The sequence below is a fragment of the Acanthisitta chloris genome, unplaced genomic scaffold, assembly GCF_000695815.1.
Source record: "Acanthisitta chloris isolate BGI_N310 unplaced genomic scaffold, ASM69581v1 scaffold28955, whole genome shotgun sequence".
In the NCBI taxonomy this organism is placed as follows: Eukaryota; Metazoa; Chordata; class Aves; order Passeriformes; family Acanthisittidae; genus Acanthisitta; species Acanthisitta chloris.
This window is the reverse complement of record NW_008672646.1, coordinates 9,279-27,801: the sequence shown is the minus strand read 5'-3', so window position 1 is coordinate 27,801 and position 18,523 is coordinate 9,279. Positions and strand designations below refer to the sequence as shown.

Genomic DNA, 18,523 nt, shown 5'->3' with positions numbered 1-18,523 from the left:
TCACTGACAATCTTGTTCAAATTTAGCTTTCTCTGGTTTTCATAGCAAAGCTTTTTACCATGAGGCCTATAGATGTGAGGATACATGTTAAATACAGAAGTCCTGTCATGACTTTGTAATAAAACATCTGTGTGTGTTCTCCTGTTCAGATTCCACGGAACTGCATGTCAGAGGACAGCAAATATGTTCTCATTCAGATGCTATGGGACAATATGAAATTACATCAGGATCCAAGGCAGCCTCTCTACATTTTGTGGAATGCTCAGAGTAAGCTTTGTTTGTCTCTTGTAGTTTTTGATGGTTTTCTTAGAACAGTTTGCATTTTGAGCAACTGAGATGTGTGTTGAGCAAAGATGTCTCTGTGGGTAGTTCACACAACGACATAACTGTTTTTTGATCATGCTGCTTTTTGTCTTGCAGGTCAAAATCGCACTCTTTTGTTTGAGAGTGAGTGTTCAGTTCAGTGTTGCTATTCTCAGTTTGTGTGCCTTGTTTTGGGAGCGAGGGTGGGGCTGTGTTTAGCAGTAAACTGCTTAAACAAATTTACGTTACCAGCATTTCTGTTTCAAATCACTGACCAGTATTGCCAGTGGCTTTTTCTTCATTGGGAATGGAGCAGTAAGAGGGAATATTATGTCAGTGATGCAGTTCATCCACTTGGCTCATTGTCTTATTTTTGGAATTTGCTTACTAAGAGTTTTGTTGCCAGTGTTGAATCATATGCCTGAAAACAGCTCATGACCCATTACAACTGTTGAGTTTATGTGCTTTTTGTGCTCTACATTGATATTATTTTTGACTTGATGTTTGGTTTGTTCACTCCATATATGTCAGTATTTTCAGTTTCTGTAGCCTCCACCTTTTCTTAACAACTTCCTCCTCCTTACACAAAGAATATATTTATTCTTACAGCATTTCTAATGTTTTTCAGCCCAGAAGTACCCAATGGTCCAGTTACTGCAGAAAGATGATGACTCCTTTAACCAGGAGCTCTTGAGAAGTATGGTGAAAAGCATTAAGATGAATGATGTGTATGGACCAATGAGTCAGATACTGGAGAGGCTAAACAAGTGGCCACATATTAAAAGACAGAGGTAAGAACATCAATGTGCCTACCTGGAGCAGAGCTGGACAATGGTAAAAGGCTATTGTAGTGTGAATTATATTTTTCTGGGTGTGTTTTGTAAAGAAAAAAAGCACTGGGTTTCAGCAGTGCTCTCAAATTTATCATTGTGTGGTAAATAATCTATTTTGTGATAACTTCCACAAATTTAGTTTCTCCTATTTTTGTCTCAAAATATTTTTTGCTTTTTCTTCTCCCTGTGCCCTTTACAACCACCTTTTTCTTACCTCTGAACAATGGGAAGTCAAGTAGAGAGTATGTATATGTGGTATATTTTGTTAGTAAATTTTAATATATAGTTGTGGGGGGTTTAAAATAAAAGCCCTAAACTTCCTTCCAGGGTGCATGGGTAGATTTTTGGTTTGTTGTTAAGTTTCCAGTAGAGAACATAGCATCTCTTCTTGGCTCTTCTGAAGTCTCATATTTAGGAAGATTTTTTTTCCATTAGTGTTGGAATTAGTGACATTATTGCCATTTAATTTCTATTTCTTCCCTGAATTTACTGATTTCTACAAGGGTATAACAGTCTTGGCAACAGCTGCAGCATTGACAAGGTGTTTATTGGCTTCTCTGCCTGCTTTTTCAAGCTCATGGAGAAAAGAAAGTTCCTTACCTGTTTAAATTTGGTTGAGTGCCTGAAGTGCCTGTTTCTCTCTGCCTGCTCTTGGTGCAACTTCAGCACATCAGTGGGTGCCTTAAGGACCTACCATGTGTGATGTCCCTGTGTGGGGAATCCAGGGCATTCTCCAGAGGTCAGAAAGGATAACATTTTAGGGGTGGCAATGAAGAATTATGTTCCAAATGCCTATTTTTAAAAAGAAGTTGTCTTTAAATGCTTCAGCTACTTGTAATAGACTGTCCTGTGGTCTATTATTGCAGTATAAAAGCTGACTTTGTTTTTTTGCTGTTTCAGGAGCCTTTACAGAGAAATACTGTTTCTTTCACTTGTTGCCCTAGGAAGAGATAACATTGATATAGGTGAGTTTATCAGCTGTTCAAATGAGCTTAGGTGATGAATGTATGCACACCAGTTGTTCAGCTTCCAGAAAAATACTCTGTAGATTAGATGTGTGCAGCTCTGTGCTAAGTGCCAAATAAAGAGGACCTTACAGGGTGTTTTTTCTGCTGATAAATGTAGCTGTCACTGCCTTTGGGTTGTGTTTTTGAGCACAAGACCTAAAAGTTGTTTTTCCCTTTCTGCAGATGCTTTTGACAGAGAGTACAAAATGGCCTACGATCGTCTCACGGCTAATCAAGTGAAGAACACTCACAATTGTGACCGACCACCAAGCACTGGAGTGATGGAGTGCAGAAAGATTTTTGGAGAGCCGTATCTTTAAATATGCCTGAATAAAGAGGTGATATCTCTGATGTTATACCTGTGTAAAATAACCACTTCAGTCACAAGGAACATCTCAGTCTTCAGTGTTGAGGAACGTGCGCGTGATGTACTGTGGCAGAAGGCCTCGGAAAATTCGGCCTGTCTACGGTTGTGGAGATGGACAGAGAGGAAAATGGGCCAAATATTATATCCCTGTCCCTTGTCCTTTCTGCAAATCGATGTGTAGAAAGGCAGATCCTAAACAAAATCAGCTCTTTGCCTCGGGACAGTATATTCCAGCTCCCTTAAATAAATTAAACACCGGGTGGACAGAACCGATGCACTGAAACTAATGTGAGCGAAGGAAATTCTTCAGAATCTATTGTTTACATAGAATATTCATGATGTTATGAAGAGCATACAAAGTTGTATTATACATATTTTAAATTGTTTATAGTAAGTTGATATTTTTTTAATTTTTTTAAATTACTGGAGTGAATTTTAAATGGACTTGCTGCACAAGCAATACAGTGCTTATTTTTTTTGCAGTATACTGCTATTTATAGTAACTTGTCCAGTTACTTTTTGAAGAGTGATTTGTTTTTAAAGCAGAGTAGAAAATGTTAACCTTCACCTAGACAGTACTCAAGATCCAAGATTTCTCTCATGCACACTTGGAAAACGTGTTGCCACAGCAATCAGGAGGAAGGTATGGCAAATTCTGTGAAACTCTAATAAACACACTGATGTCTCTGTAAAACACTTCTGTAGAAATCTCCCCTTCATCTCCTGTTCCCTCCCCACTCCCTTGGAAAGGGAAAACATACTAAAGAGTCCTACAGATTGTTATGGAATCAGCCCATCTCAGCTGTTGGTATTTGTCAGTGTGACCTCATTGCAGGTGTAACACAAGGCAGATGCATAAACATGCAGCATTCAGTCTTGGTGGTTGTGTTTGAAACACACTAAATATGACTTATAATGCTAATCCAAAGCTTTTAACTGAAGTACATACAGCAAACTTGCTACAGGGAATATATAGGGAATGTAACTTATTGGGGCATATTGTGCATAGCTAAATATACTTGGAATGTTTGGTCTCTATTTCACAGCAAAACACCTTTTTTTTTATCTCTGATGAAAGCCATTATGTCAGTCCTTGTGGTGGAGTCATGGCTTTTGTCTCATGTTTTCTTCTTCTAGGCATTTAAAGAAATGTTCTGTGCTCTCAGTCACTTAGCAACTCCTTACCAGAAGGTAGGCTACAGGGAAAAATACCAGAAGTCTTGTATGGAGGTGGGAAAACAGACATTGAACTGTGTAAAACCCTAAACAAATTAAATCATGCTTTAACAAATAGCTTTATTTTAAGTAATCCTAATGATTTCCCAATTCTAATTTCTTTTAGTTGTTGTTATTATGCTCCTTCAAAATATTCAGCTGTTACATTAGGTTTGATATTTCAATCTGCCTACCAGCAGGTGTTTTTAAAAACATCTTTGGTTTGCAAGTGTAATAAACCAGCAATATTTAGTTAGGCAGAAAGGAGATAAACTTTAAAGCTCACATTTACTTTATTGAGTGAAATAGAGTGAGCCTCTTAGAGGCTTAAATGAGAAGTGATGCTGCTTAGGAAGTTCTGTAACCTCCTCCCAGACCTCTGAAAGTCACAAGAAGATACTGCCCTAAGGAGAAAGGATGTAAAACGTGTAGAGCTGCAGGTATGTGCTGATGAGAACTGCAGGGTGCAGTCCTGTTGGATCCAGCTTCCGTCGGGTAATACCTCTTCTGTAGTGCTGCTAACTATGTAGCTGACTTTTTTGAAAGTATCCCCCACCCTGAGGTGGAGCTAGCAAGGCTACACTTAGAACATTTTCCACATTTAATTTATTTTAACAGTTTGTGATGCTCTTTTGTACTGCCATGCTTTGTACAGTATTCCTCTTGCATGGAATGGAGCTACTTTTTCCACCCAAGTACATGGTACACATATCCTCTTCATTCTCCTGAACTGTTGTGGAAAAAAACAGGCTGTTTTTGAACATGTTCCCTGTAAGTACCCCTTAGTGTGCATGGATGCTCTGCTCTGTACAGTAGGAATGCTGCATTACCACAGGAAACTTGCCTACAGTAGTTGCTGTGTATTTTAGCTCCTACCTGTGTGCTGTGGGGAAGGTTGTGTTCCCAGCTCCTTGCAGGTCTGTTTCCCAAGTCATTTCCCATTGGGGCAGCCACTGTTTATAGGACCTTCAAGCCATGAAGGAGAGAGAGCAAAGTGCTTTTTCCAGAGCTGCTGTGGGTGTTAGAGGGACTGAGCTATGACCCAAGCTTCCCACTTCCAGTTCCAGCCTGGCCGAAGCGACGAGCCTGGTCTCTGGTGTCTGAGCACCCTCCCTAGGACACAGCCCTGCCCCAGCCTGAGCTAGTGCAGGTGTGCTGCAACACCTGCAGTGCATGGCCCACGTTCTCCAGCATACTCCCACCCTCCTCCTAAGTACTTCCAACTGCCTTCAGACTTACAGCCAACAACTTTGCCACTTCATTCCCATATCCCCAGTCCTGCAGGATTATCAGGTAGTAGATGCTGCACCAGGAACAGGGTGGTATGTGCAGCCTTCAAACAGTCCTCTGTTCCTGCACCCTCAGCATGGCACTCCTGAGGCATTGCTGAGGTTCCTTTGGGTGTGCTTTTAAATTGCTATATCATGCAGTAGCTCATCCAGTGAAATCATTATACTTAATGAATTGTTTTATAAAGTCTGTTGCAAGTCGGTCCACTGTAGAAATATATAACAAAATAGGGATGGAATAACAATACACTGTAAGTGGGAAATTTTCCTCATTCAAGTCATAATGTTCCAAACATAGGTCCTGAGGTGGATAATTTTTAAGCATCATACAATTCAGTGTTGAAACAGTTTTCAAATCTCACTGTCCTTTATTAGATAAGCAATTTGACTCTATTTTCCAATACTGCAAAGATGGGTAAATAAAATATTTGAGACATATTTTCAATTTAAAATTTTGTATGAACTGAATTTTCTCCTTTTGTGTACTAAATAATGCTTATGTCCAAAACCTTCAGCAAAGGTTTTAAATTTGCAGTGCAATATATATTTTGCTTTACTTATGGTTCCACTGGAATAATTATTGGAGATGAAATATTGAAATGTGAATAGAAGTTGTGCTGTTCCTCTGACACTGCTATCTGTGTCCCATTGGAGAAGGTTTGCTGTTGGTACAGTCACAGCCTGATGAATTTGACTTCCACTGGCAAATTAAATGATTTATACCCCCAGAAAGAAAATTCCTCTGTGGAAAATCTTTGTGTAACAAATGGGAGATGCAAACAGTGATAGTAGAGAGGGGTATTTCTGGCTAATATCTCACTGGGATTTAAAAATGGTACTTTGTTAGTCTGCAAGCAGCACTTTTTAAATGAATGGTTGTAGATTTGTAAATATGTAATGTTGAAATTTTATTTACCAAAAACCAGTATGTTGGATGTTTGCTTTGGTTTGTAGTTCCTTTCAAATATGCAAAGTCAGTGTTCATAATGTTAAGGAATTTTTTTCTGTCTCATCCAAAAAAAAAAAATAAAAGTTTTACAGTGAGTCAATAAAAAGCTTAAAATCTTTCTGGTTATTTTCATTAACATTTTATTAGATGGATTAGAACAACAGAAATATCTGCAGTTCTTAACAGCATTGCTTTGCTCCCATGAAGTGTTGTTAACAATAAACCTCTCAGGTTTGAAGTCAGTGGCATTTCTTCATCTTGTCTCTGTAGAAGACAGTGCTCCCAGCAGGACTTAGTGCTGGATACAATAACCTGTACATGGCAGGTGCTAGTGTTGGGGTGAAAGCAGACCCAGCAGTTCAACTCCTTGGGCCAGTGTTGGTTCCTGGTGTTAGCTATTGTGGCCATGTGGTATTCTAACTCTCAGCCATTCAGTCTTGGTGCAGTCAGATGTAAATCCAGGTGCCATCACACTTGTACTGGTGGCACTTAACCTAAGTGTTTGGGGCTGTGTTGCACTTGCACGATCAGGTCAGAGTTAAAAGGATCTGAGTTCACTCCCAAGACACTGTGTGTGTGTCCATGTGCTGTTTAAGCAGAGCAAGCCACATGGGTCTGATTCCCTTCCCACTGCAGTATAGTTCTTGATTTCAGGGAGTTTGAGCAGTTCACTGAGAAATTTAGGGTGTTGCTGAAAGATTTCTATAAGGAGTAAATATTCTGTGCTGAAAATCAGCTCCATTAGCTTGAGGGGATCAGCTGTACCTAAAACTTCATGTATCTGAATCCTATCAGCCTTTCCATGAGTGTCTGATGTGTTATCTGATATTGGTCACTTCATATCTGTTCTGATCCCAAAGGAAACTAGCAGAGGCTGACACACCACTTGAGATTTATTTAGTTTTTAGTATGTTAAAGATACTTTATTCTCAGTAAATTTGTTATGATTCTGTTTCCTTTTCCCAGTAAAACATTTGCTACCTTAAACCCCTTTTGATGGTGCTGTGTGCTCACATACACCTCGAGGTGTCCAGGTGTCATACAGAGACTGGGCAGAATATTATCTTGTCTTCTAACATCACACTGATGACCAGAAACACAAAGTAAAGAGCAAACATGGTAAGCCCCAGTAGCTTGTTCATTTTCCATTTGCAGACAGCAATGGAGATAATCACAAACAGGAGCATGAGGAAAAGGAGAACAATTGCACAAAACAAACCATTGCTGCTGACAGCCACTGGGCTGAGGCCGTTGAGGACAGAAAAAAGGAACCAAGGAACTGGCAAGCTGCAAGTAAAGGAAAAGTAATTGAAATAAATGTTTTAAGGCAGTTCATTTTCTGCATCATAACTAAACAATTTTTCCACACTGTTACAGGGAAAGAAATGTATGATTGCATTCAATATAGCTGAGCATAAATCTGAACTGGATGTTGTTCCTGTCCAAACTACATTTGGATAATGCTTGCACTGTCATAATGCAATCCAAGAGGCTAAAAGGGGTTTAAAATAATAGCCATGAATTAAGTGTCTTGGCATGCTCTAATAAAGAAATGTCCTGATGCTTTATGATGGAAGATGCAGGCACTGATACTGAGGCTTGACTGCACAGGAGCTGAATGTCTCTGAGTGGCCAGGTAAGGTTCCTGCCTGTAAATCTTTGATGTTAGCCAAAGATTTCTTGCATTTTTGTCTTGAAAAAATGGCAGTTGTCTGTTGATGCAGAATTAGGTGGAGGTGGTGGGCTGAGTTACAGCAGTTTGTCTTTCCTGGCTGGTTTGCTTGTTTACTTGTTTAAAGGAATTGGTTGCCCACCTGCCCTTCATTTAATTACAGCCAGATTGGAATTAATTAAGACATGGTTTCAAACCAGCTGACTTTGTATTTCAGAAGAAAAGCACCTCTTAGCACTGATACTCACCCAACAGTGATGTCAAAGATGTTGCTGCCCACAGAGCTGGAGACAGCCATGTCACCTAAGCCTTTCCGTGCCACAATGACACTGGTGATGAGGTCAGGGATGGATGTTCCTGCTGCCAGTATGGTTAACCCCATGATTTCCTCTGAGATCCCAATTGTTTCACCAACCTAATCAACACGAAGGAAGTTGGGCAGAGCTGTTAGTGCTGGAACGTGGAATATAATCGCTCTGTGCAGTTTTAGGGTTTGTGCCATATTTGAATTAAAATATTCTGAATCCCCTAAACATGGCAGCATTTTCCTGCTTCACAGGATTGATAAGTTACATCTCACAGTGTCTGTTGATCCTGACTTTGCTCTATTGTGTAGTGAATCTGATCACAGTGATGCCAACACTGAACAAGGTCAAGTCAGCTACAGCACAACTCTTCTGTCCTCAGTCCAACTGTTCTGGATGTTGTCCACCTTTCCCTCTCCAAATTTAACATCAACTATGCAATATCCAAGGGCTTTTGGACAGTCCTTGGATTTATGGCTTGATCAGCTTTACTGAGCGTGTGCAATATATCACTGAACACACATTGTGGGGCTGATTCTACACCAGGGAAGTATAATTTCCCAGAATACCAGGTGAGCATTAAGGCAGGAGGAGTTGAGATCATTTAGCAGCTTCCAGAGTCAGAACCTGTATTTTCCTAGAATTTTAATTAGGTAATGGATAATTATGTTCTGCACAGAAACATTCATCAATGAGAAGTCAGTGTTAAGATAAATCTTGACAGCACTTTTCCTTTCAGTGAGGCACAAATTCCCTTGGAAGCTCTTGGAAAAGAATGAGTCTTTGTCAAATCCAAAAGAACGAAACTGAAAATTCCCTTTTGGGTTCTAACAAAGTAAAGTTTCTACTATTGCGATGGATGGCTGCAGCTGTAATTCATCAGATAAAGTGCCACGGTGACACTGTTCCCTCTCTCCATCTACTTGTTCTGAAATGGTGATTTGCAAAGAGAGCACAAAGCCCTTACCTGATGAGCCCACCACACCATGAGGTAAGAGAACACAGCAATCCAGAGGATGGATCCGAAAAATGTGAGGACAAAGAATTTTTTGGAGTCCTGTTTAAATCAAGTTTGAAAAGTAAAAAAAAAAAAAAAAACAAAAAAAAAAAAACAGGGAGAAGTTTAAGGCAAGTTAATAATCCCCAGTGAAAACTATTCACCTGAAACACTTCCCTGCAATCGATTGCTGTGACATGGGCCCTGGTCTCTGATTGTGTTTGGGGTTTTCAGCTTGATTAGATGACCTGTAGTTGCTAGAACTTGTGCTTTATCAAATGAAGTCTCTGAAACTATGTTCTGCTGCAGCTGAGGCTTCTGTCCCACTCCCTGCAGCAGTAACAGCACTTCAAGTATGCAAAGACTCCAGAGATGGAAAAATGTAAGCAGAGACTCTTGCCCAGAGGAAATCTATAGTTCAGTTAATGACTCAAATAGCAGAAGGAAGATAGATTCTTACTGGGTTTCTGACGTCAGGCAGAGTGCTCCACAGAGGAAAGACAATGGGAAAGAGGAAAAGGTAAATTCCTTGTTTTCTCCTCGTTTCTGGCCACTCAAGAGATAAGGGTTCGTTGTTGTCATCATAGTCTGTGCTGTCACTGTCTTCCTCACTCTCGGAGCTGCTCTCTGCTGAGGTGTCACTGCCTGATGGGGGCTGTAAATCAGGATGAAAAATCCAGAAGTCAGTAAGTTTTCACACTAACAAGGAGCTGCACTTACTCACTGTGGCCTCACCTGGGCAGAGCTCACGTTTGTAACGTGGCTGAGAGCAGCCCCAGCCCCATCTTGCTGTTGGGGGACAGGATCCAGGCACACCCTACCTCGGCACCCGTGTGTTGCTAATTAATCTGCACCCATGAACTAGAACCACCTTTTAGCTGGGGTTTTGACACATGTATTTAAAACTGTCTGTCCTTGAAAAACCTTTCCTCATCAGAACTGCCAAATTGCATCAGCTGAAAGGAGGGATTTGGGGAGCAAAACTGAACTGTGTACTGGTGAGCACAGGACAGGCACATACTCATATCTTCCCTTACCCTGGAGTAACCCTCTGACCTCAGTAGTCACTTGAGGGGAAAATTCTCTACAGTATCTGTTGGTGTCATATTTTGGACCTGATTTGTGTTTCTGAGCCAAAATATTTCAGCCAACACCTTAATATATCACTACACACAGAGCTTATATATAGTTGCCAGTGACAGGGGTTGGGTCCTGTCCCAAAAGCTCTAGAGAGGGAAGAAGGAAAGCACACGTGAAGGTCAGCCTGGATGGAGCACTTACTGCCTGTGATCCTGATTTCAATACCTGTCCATCTTGTGACACATCTGCCTTCTGTTTGTCTTTGCTGGGCTCAGAGTCACTGGCAGGAGTTACCTGGATGGTGCTTGGTGCCTTCTTTTCCTCTTCTGCAAAAAGCAACAAGCAGGAAATCTGGTTTCAGTCACCTTGTATGGGTGACCACCATGTCATGTGGTCAGCAGGGAGGTCTGAGCTCCCTACCAAAATGTGTGCCATTTCAGGTCAAACGCTGTCAGATTGCTAAAGTTTGCTATGTGTCCTCTCTGTCTGCTGTGATTGTGATTAGCAAATCTGGGCAGAATCTGACCCACCTGGAGTAGAATGACACCTTGATGCTCTTGTGGCCTTCTGTCCACCACTGCTGTAAGAGGCACATGTGTAGCAACAGGGAAATCTAATTACCTCATCTACAGCTGATGAGTGTTTCTTGGTTTCTGTCTGGATTCTGAAGGTCTTACTAAGACTGTCCTTAAAAGCCAGAAAGGATGGAAAGCTTTGCTTCTTTTTTGTTTTTATTTTCCAGCAGAGCACAGCATTCTCCAGGGAACTGATCTTCAAGGCTTCTGAGAAATGTCTGGGACGTGGTGCCAGACTTTAATCCCTGATCATTTGATGAGTATTCAAAGGCAAATAGAGAAGTGCTGACACATACAAGGAAATAACTGCAGTGTCCTCTGTGGTGTTCCTGTGTTAACCTGCACAGCCAAGAGGAACACGGAAACCTTTGTGTGGACTAGTGTTGAAATAAGGATAACACAGAGCAGAGATGAGGGAGTGAAGTCAATGTGATGTTGATAAAACACACCCAAAATTTACTAGGGGTTTAAACAGAATTTTTCTCAAGTTTGGGTTCATTCACCTAGGTGAGGCCCAGTGCTGTGAGGTGCTCGGGTGCCTGTGTTGTGTGGAGGTGTGAGACCTTCCACAGGAAAGTTTCTTGGTTTTCAGAATCTCCAGCCTCACTGACAGCACAAACCCCTGTGGTAGCACAGCACACTTCTGCCTCTGAGCCACCTCAGAAAGCTGTGTGACAGCTGTGATAGAGAAAAGCCAACAACTATTAAACTGACAGAGAGAAGGTTTGGATTAGATCTTGGGAAGGAATTGTTCCCTGTGAGGGTAGTAAGGGACCAGCACAGGTTGCCCAGAGAAGCTGTGGCTGCTCCATCCCTGGGAGTGTTCAAGACCAGGCTGGATGGGGCATGGAGCAACCTGGGCTGGTGGAAAGTGTCCCTGCCTATAGCAGGGAGTGAAACAAGATGAGCCTTAAGGTCCCTTACAAACCAAAACATGATGGGATTCTATGATTCTATTAAAAGGAAGGATGCACAGACCCTTAGAATTGGAAGTCACAGTCAGTGCAGCTTAGTCCCTCTGGAGAATAATTCCCTCTTACGCTCTTCTGCAACTGTGCCAAATTTTCCAGCTAAAATGAAGGCACTTTGTTTTAATAAACCCTTCATTTACAGGGTCTACCAAAGATGAGCAGCACCCAAGTGCTGTCTGCAATGACCTGATTCCCCTCTTCCCCCCTGGCCGGTTCCAGTACATCCCTGTGGCACTACATGCCCGGACACTGTGCCATTAGCAGCTCCTGTGGGGAAGCTGTTACTGCCTGCACACAGCCATTGATTTGTGCTGTGTGGTTGCAGCAGCCATCTGTGACCAGTGCTAACAAAAATTGTGTTAGGCCACAGCATTTCTTTCGCAGCCCTTGGGTGCTGTGTGCTGGGAAGGTGGGAGCTTGCAGTGCAAAGCAAGGCAAACAGCACTGGGTCTTACTGCACTCACCTTCTGCCTGTGAGCTTTGTCCATCCAGAGTCTCTTCCTTGGCCTTGGTGATGTTGCTCAGGATGTCAACCCTGTCTTTCAGTTTTGCTGTGGATGAGAAGGATGTGTTCAGCCATGCAAAGCTCCCCTCTACCTGCCTCCCCTCAACACACACACACACCCTCACCCCTTTCCCCTTGCACGGGCTGCAGCCAGCACTGACAGTTCTTCTGGCTCTGACCCCGGATTTTGGCTGCAGCTAATTGGTCATAGCTGTTAGATTTAAATACTTAGTGCTATGGCAATTACACCAGCAATTTGACATGTAACTAATACCATCATATTTAAAAGAGAATCTAGAGGGAAGAGAAATCCCTTTCAGATCAGTCTGTGCTTCATAGGAAGCAAATGCAGAAAGAACAGAGGAGAAATTCTGGTGCAATATCATCTTGTTCCCAAAGGACTATTGATTTTTTTTTCAGGCTAGGTTATGTGCAAACTAAAATTGATACCTTCCTCCTGCCATGTGGCTGCTGAAGAGGTTTTAGGGTGCTGCTCACAGCCTGGTGACCCAATGGGAAGGGAAAATAAAAATCTTTTATGTTCCAGTTCCCTGGAACACGATTGATTCCTCTAAGTATACAGAAGTGTCTCCCCTGCTGGAGTGGATCTAAATTTCTGGTATCCAGGATCAACATGGTCCAGGCTATCTGAGAGATCATCTTTACCAGTGCAGGGGTCAGTGCTGTATTTCTGGGATTGCTGAGGGCTTCTTCCTCTGTTAGCCATGTTCTGCTCTGCTCAGCTGAGCTGCTCTATGACTGGCTTACAGTGAACTGTGAAACTGTGTGCATGTCTCCATAGTTTGATGTTGTGCTCAAATCTCTTGTCACCAGCAAGTGAAAGTGAGCAAGAATGGGCTGAAAGAAAAGGCCCATTTTACTCTAATCTGTATCCTCTGTGATGCTGCCCACCCAGCAACTGGGCTGAGGGTCACAGGGTTTGGTCATGGGCAGTAGCCACAAGGAACTGGCTGTGCTGGGCTTGGCTTGTGTGCAGGGCTGTAAATTAATTTCCTCTGAAAGTTTTATCACATTGATTTAATCTACTGCACCGGTGACTATGCAACCAGAATGTGCTGCTGTCATTTTCCTCAAGGGCAGGGCCCTGCCACCTTAATCATCACTGTGATACTGAGGTAATAGAATTAGCAGGTCCAAGGCCTGCAGCTATGCGGGCAGATCTAGAATTCCGAGCTGAACCTTGTGAAAATCAGTAAATTCTGGTTATGTCCAATAACTGTATCCAGCTGAGGAGGCATTAAGACCTCTAGGGACAAACCCTGTTCTGGTGAGGTTCCCATTACTGTCTGACGAACCAACTGAGATTTCTGCTGAGCACTGGAATGCCTGGACTGAGATGGAATGATCACAGAATTGTAGAACAATATAGGTTGGAAGGGAACAAAGGCTCACCCAGCTCCACCCCCTGCCATGGGCAGGGACACCTTGCACTAGCCCAGGTTGCTCCAAGCCCCATCCAACCTGGCCTTGAACAACTCCAGGGAGGGGGGAGCCACAGCTTCTGTGGGCAACCTGTGCCAGTGCCTCAGCACCTCACAGGGAAGAATTTCTTCCCTATATCTAATCTAAATGATGACTTCTTCTCCCTTGAAAGGCTGGCTGGGACTCAAAAGCCTGACTCTTCCATGCTACTTGTCAATACTGAAGCTCAGAGGGGATGTGAAGCATTTTGCTTCTTTTTCCTTCTGCTGATGCTAAGCACCAGCAGATCCCTCTGTGCAGGGCAATGCAGGGGTGACCTTTTGCTCCCAGTCTCCTATAAGCACTGGGCAATGCATCTTTCTGTTCAGTAAAAGCTTCTGTCAGCAGGGTCAGGGCAGTGAGGCTCAGCCTGAGGGAGATTATATAAATTCAGGCTCCTGGCTCCCTGCCTTCACCCAGGCTGCAGGCTGTGAGCACCGACCCAAGCAGAGCCTGCGAGCATCTCTCAGTCAGGATAAACAGACTAGGCCCAGACCACTCTCCAGTTCTCATGAGAACAGCCTCATTTGCAAGGGTGGTAATTCCTCCGACACACAATTCCCACGAAATGGACTGAGGTTGGAGGCTGAGCTGGGCAGAGCTGCAGGTCAGCATGGGGAGGAAGGATATCCACCAGCTCAGTCCTTGCTGCACTGGATTAGCTGTGCAGGACAGTATCCAGACTGGGCTCCAAGTGGCAGCTGAGCTTCTACCCTGAGTTTGGCCTTTAGGCTTAATTCACTCTTTGGCTCTAATATTTAATCTCTCTAATATTTAATCATAACATTTAATTTTGCCCCAACCCTGGCAGTGTTCAAAGCCAGGCTGGATAAAGCCTTGAGCAACCTGCTCTGGTGGGAAATGTCCCTGCCCAGGGCAGAAGGTTGGGACTAGATGATCTCTAAAGTTGCATTCAGTACCCTTAACATACTATGATACTATCTAACAGTATCATCAGGAAGGATTTTTTTCTTTCTTTCAAATTTGCCTTGAATCTGGAGATTCTGGTGTCTAAAAGTGGAAGCAAAAAAAAAAAAAGTTTTCTCATGATTCCTTTTGCCCCTTTGTAGCACAATTCTCTTACAAGTGTGGAATGCTAATGAAGCAAGGAGAAACTGTAGCTGCCTTCAGCCTCCTCACTCAGCTGCAGCCTGCCATGCTGCCTGCTGCTCGGGGCTGGTCTAATTTCCAAAATCATTAGCTTGTTAACTGGGGCATACTGAGGGCAGGCAGCTCTGACAAGTAGCTGCTGGGGCTTTTTTCTTCATCCAAAAAGCAAAGCAGTCTTCTGCTTTCTTCGCTGTGTGACTAGAGTTTAAAGAGTATTCCGGTGGTAAGACTGGAGGTTCAGAAATTAGAGGGTTTCTGAGTATTTCCAAATTCCTTGTTTCCTTTAATTCCCCAACAGTTCCCTCTGGTGTCTAATGGGAAGATCTTGAAAAGATTTCATGCTCTGCTTCTATACACTTTCAGAGAAAGTGAAAAGAGCAAAGTTGCTAGAAATTCCTAATTTTAAGAACAAGGCACATTGAAAATAAAATCCTCTACCAAAAATATAATTTAGGATGCCATGCAAATGTTAGAACTTCTAAAGTAAACCTCTTCTCCTGTAGACAGAGAAAAAAGCCGTAAGTAATGATGCCTTCCTAACACAAAAGGAAAAACCCCAAACATCCTGAGCTCAATCCACTCTTCAAATGAGAAACTGTTTCACACAGGGAGTGTTGCATTAGGAACAGTGAAACAATGTTTGTATTTCAGACTTCTGCTTTATTTCCAAGACCTCTCTCTCAAGGGTGGTTTTGGAGGCCCAGTGCTGGCAGCTTTTCCATGTTTTGGACCCTTGAGGCCGTGAAACCACTTCTGTGCTGCCCAAATGAAAAACAAAAGCAGCAGAAAGAAGGAAACCCTACAGAGATCCTAATTGCTTTGGGTTCCGTCAGGAACTGCTGAGCAATTGTTGGCAACATTTTCCTTCTGCTGAGTGTTTGTTGCCACAGCCTCTGAGTGCTGATGTTACAGGCCTTGGCAAGAAGGAATGTGGACCCTTGAGGAACAATAAATTGCTTTGGGATAATCTTTTATTTTTGAACCTAGTCACAGAAATGTGCCTGTACAGACAGTGCTGCACACAGCAAAGGGAAGGACTTTGTTGGTGGTCATTGGGAACCAGGCACACAGCTGTCCTGAGGGTCCCAAAGGGCTGCAGTACTGTTGACACCGGAGTAGTAACTATTAACATATCAGAACACAAGTCCTGATATGCTTTGACAGGTTCAAATCCTTTTTCATAGACATCCTAAGGAAGTCACTTCATCAATTTGGCTGAGCTTCTCAAGGCACTTAGGATTCTCAGTCTATGCATAAATTTCTTTTCTTCAGACTCCCTTTTCTTTAGGTATGAATTTTTCAGGGTAAGGAGTGTCTCATACAAGACACACAGGACATAGCACACTGGATCCTTGATTTCAAGTGCTGAGCTCTTGTAATATCAGTAACTTTATTGTTATCTTTTACAAGAAGCTGCCTCTGTTGTTCTCACAGCGTTGAGTGGAACAGGCACGTACCTCGGACAGAGGTTTTGCCCTTAACTCGGTGGCATTATAATGTAAAGGGTCTAAGAAATAACAACCTTCTGGAGAGACTATCGCAGCCCGTCCTCACATCATCCGCGTTTGCACACTGAACTGCACATGGTAACACTCCCATCTAGTGGCTGCCACACAGACAGTAACTCACACCCTGCCTGGCTGCCGAGGGAGGTTTAGGTTGGATGCCATGAAATATTTCTTCACCAAAAGGGTTGTCCAGCCCTGGCACAACTGCCCAGGGCAGTAGTGGAGTCACCATCCCTGGAGGGATTTAAAACCCGTGTGATGTGTCACTTGGGAACATGGTTAGTGGAGGCCTTGGCAGTGCTGGGGGAATGGTTAGGCTTGATGATTTTAGAGGTCTTTTCCAGCCTTAACAATTCTGTGTAATAGGAGAGGAAGTTCTTTTTCAGGGAAGATCCAAACTTCTCCCCTAGTCCCATTTATTCAGTGTTCACAAGACCTGGGAACAGCAGCTTCTTGAGCAAGGTCAGTGGCTTACAACTACACAGAAATATCCCAGCAGCCTATTCTGGCTGAACTGGCTAGGGCCCTCTTTGGTCTGGGCTGGAAACTCCTGCTGAGGTCCCAGGGTTTCACCAGGACATCAGCCTGGACCAGAAAGCCCAGTGTGTGGTGACCTGGGGTGAGCAGATGCTGCACAGAGACATTTAGAGGTGTGGGAAGGGTAAGAAGGAACTGGAAGGTCTCTGAGTGGCAGCAGCCCCTCAGGTCTGGCACTTTGATACTAAAGGCAATGGCATGTCCTCTTCTAAGTTTTTGGGTTTATCCTGGTGCTGTTGATACCATCTTTGAGGGGCACAGGAGACAAGGGCAGTAGGGCAAACCCTGATGAGTTAGGCTACAGTTCATAATACGATTGGTGCCTTCGCTAGAATCTGTCAAAGCATGGACTTCTCTGTCTTTCTGTCCTTATCCAACCTCTTTTGTTCCCTCAAGCAGTTGTGAGCTGGGATTTTGACCTGGAGAGTCCTTTTTGTAACCTCTGTGAGGGACACAAGAGGTGTTGATCTGCTTAGCTTCAATCTCTCTTTGAATGGACAACAGCTAATCTCTTTAGAACAAGTAGGGCAGTGGAGGGGTGGGACCTGTGCTGAGCTAGGAAAGAGAATCTAAATAATGCCTTTTTGACATGCTCCACCATTTCTTGGAAGATGAACCTCCACAGTGTGATTAGACTCAAGTTAATACAAAGCAACATATTAAAAGGCTGTGTACAAAGCCCCTGGCTCTGTCTGGAGGTGACACTTCTCTGCACCCTGGGCAGTTAGAGGCCTTAGTCCTGAGCTGGTCATTCCCAGGCCCTGGGGAGCTGGTCCATTGCCTGCACAGTGCTGTGGGCATGCTTGGCCACTGCAGTGATGATACCACAGCAGTGCAGGTGGGCATTTAGGGGTGCTCAGTGGCAGTCAATCACAGAGAATGGGCCTAGCCATCATAATTGGAACTTGTTTTTTGTTTTTAATCTCAGCTGGGATTTTAACTACTGTCAAAATGATAATTCTGGGGGTTTAGTCTCTTTTTCCTCTTCTTCAGGTTTATGCCTTGTGAGGGACTGGGTGCTGGTAATGAGCTCTCCCTGTCCCTGTCTCCTTATAAATGAGACAGAGCTGCTCAAACTGTCAGTCTCAAAAACATAGTCAGCATTGACTACTGCTGTTTCAGGGCTGGGGTGAGGTCTGAGCTAAGAAGAGGAAGGAAGATGTGATGTGCTATGAGATGGAGGAAGCCTGTAACTCATGTTTGCTGCCGCTGCAGTCAAAGGGACAGCAGAGATGGAGAACAGCAGTGACACCACTGCTTGCAGGGTCCCCAGCAACAGCAGCTGCCACCACAGCAGTAACCACCTTGACACAGGCAAAGTAGATATGACAGGGCCAAGAAGTGAGGTGTTAGTCCTTGCCAGCCACACCATCAGAGGGGACACAGAGCTCCCCTCACCTGACATCATCTGCGATACTCAGAGCTGCATTCTGAGGGTGAGTTTCTGATCACAAAACACTGACATACACAGGCTGCGGTCCCAGTTAAACCACTGTGTACCCAGGGCTGCAAACCCAAGTGCCTCCAGTGTGGAGCTTTCACTCACCTTCTGCCAGGGGGTCCAGGGTGTGGATCATGAGCTGGAAGATGGTGCTGCGCATCTGAGATCCGTGCAGGGAGGCTGAGCTGCTGCCCCGCTGCAAGGCTGGCCCAGCCTGTAGAAAGGCACAAAGCCAGTCAGTACCAGTTCCTCCTCCACTACCCCAGACAAGCCTCTCTGTGCAATGCTGACCAGCCATGGGGCAGGCAAAGGGGCAGCAATTTAACAGCAGGAGAGCAAGGAGCTGTTCAATGTTTGCTATGGGGAAGGACACATCC

The 18,523-nt window shown here is 43.7% G+C and overlaps 2 protein-coding genes across 2 annotated transcripts in view; one reads left to right on the top strand and one right to left on the bottom strand.

The window, feature by feature from the left end:
* The window catches only part of DENND4A (DENN/MADD domain containing 4A), a 33,904-nt gene extending 31,441 nt beyond the window's left edge, over nucleotides 1-2,463 (top strand). Inside the window, exons 28-31 of the mRNA XM_009074609.1 lie at nucleotides 150-267; nucleotides 932-1,094; nucleotides 2,037-2,101; nucleotides 2,327-2,463. Coding sequence (XP_009072857.1) covers nucleotides 150-267; nucleotides 932-1,094; nucleotides 2,037-2,101; nucleotides 2,327-2,463 — 483 coding nt within the window. The remainder of the gene's footprint in view (nucleotides 1-149; nucleotides 268-931; nucleotides 1,095-2,036; nucleotides 2,102-2,326) is intronic.
* Nucleotides 2,464-7,000: 4,537 nt separating this feature from the next.
* LOC103802157 (sodium/potassium/calcium exchanger 1-like) overlaps nucleotides 7,001-18,523 on the bottom strand; it is a 15,440-nt gene continuing 3,917 nt past the window's right edge. The window contains exons 3-9 of the mRNA XM_009074608.1: nucleotides 18,252-18,360; nucleotides 12,028-12,114; nucleotides 10,243-10,343; nucleotides 9,398-9,592; nucleotides 8,908-8,997; nucleotides 7,884-8,050; nucleotides 7,001-7,250 (exon numbers count right to left, since the gene is read on the bottom strand). Of these exons, the coding sequence (XP_009072856.1) occupies nucleotides 7,001-7,250; nucleotides 7,884-8,050; nucleotides 8,908-8,997; nucleotides 9,398-9,592; nucleotides 10,243-10,343; nucleotides 12,028-12,114; nucleotides 18,252-18,360 (999 nt within the window). The remainder of the gene's footprint in view (nucleotides 7,251-7,883; nucleotides 8,051-8,907; nucleotides 8,998-9,397; nucleotides 9,593-10,242; nucleotides 10,344-12,027; nucleotides 12,115-18,251; nucleotides 18,361-18,523) is intronic.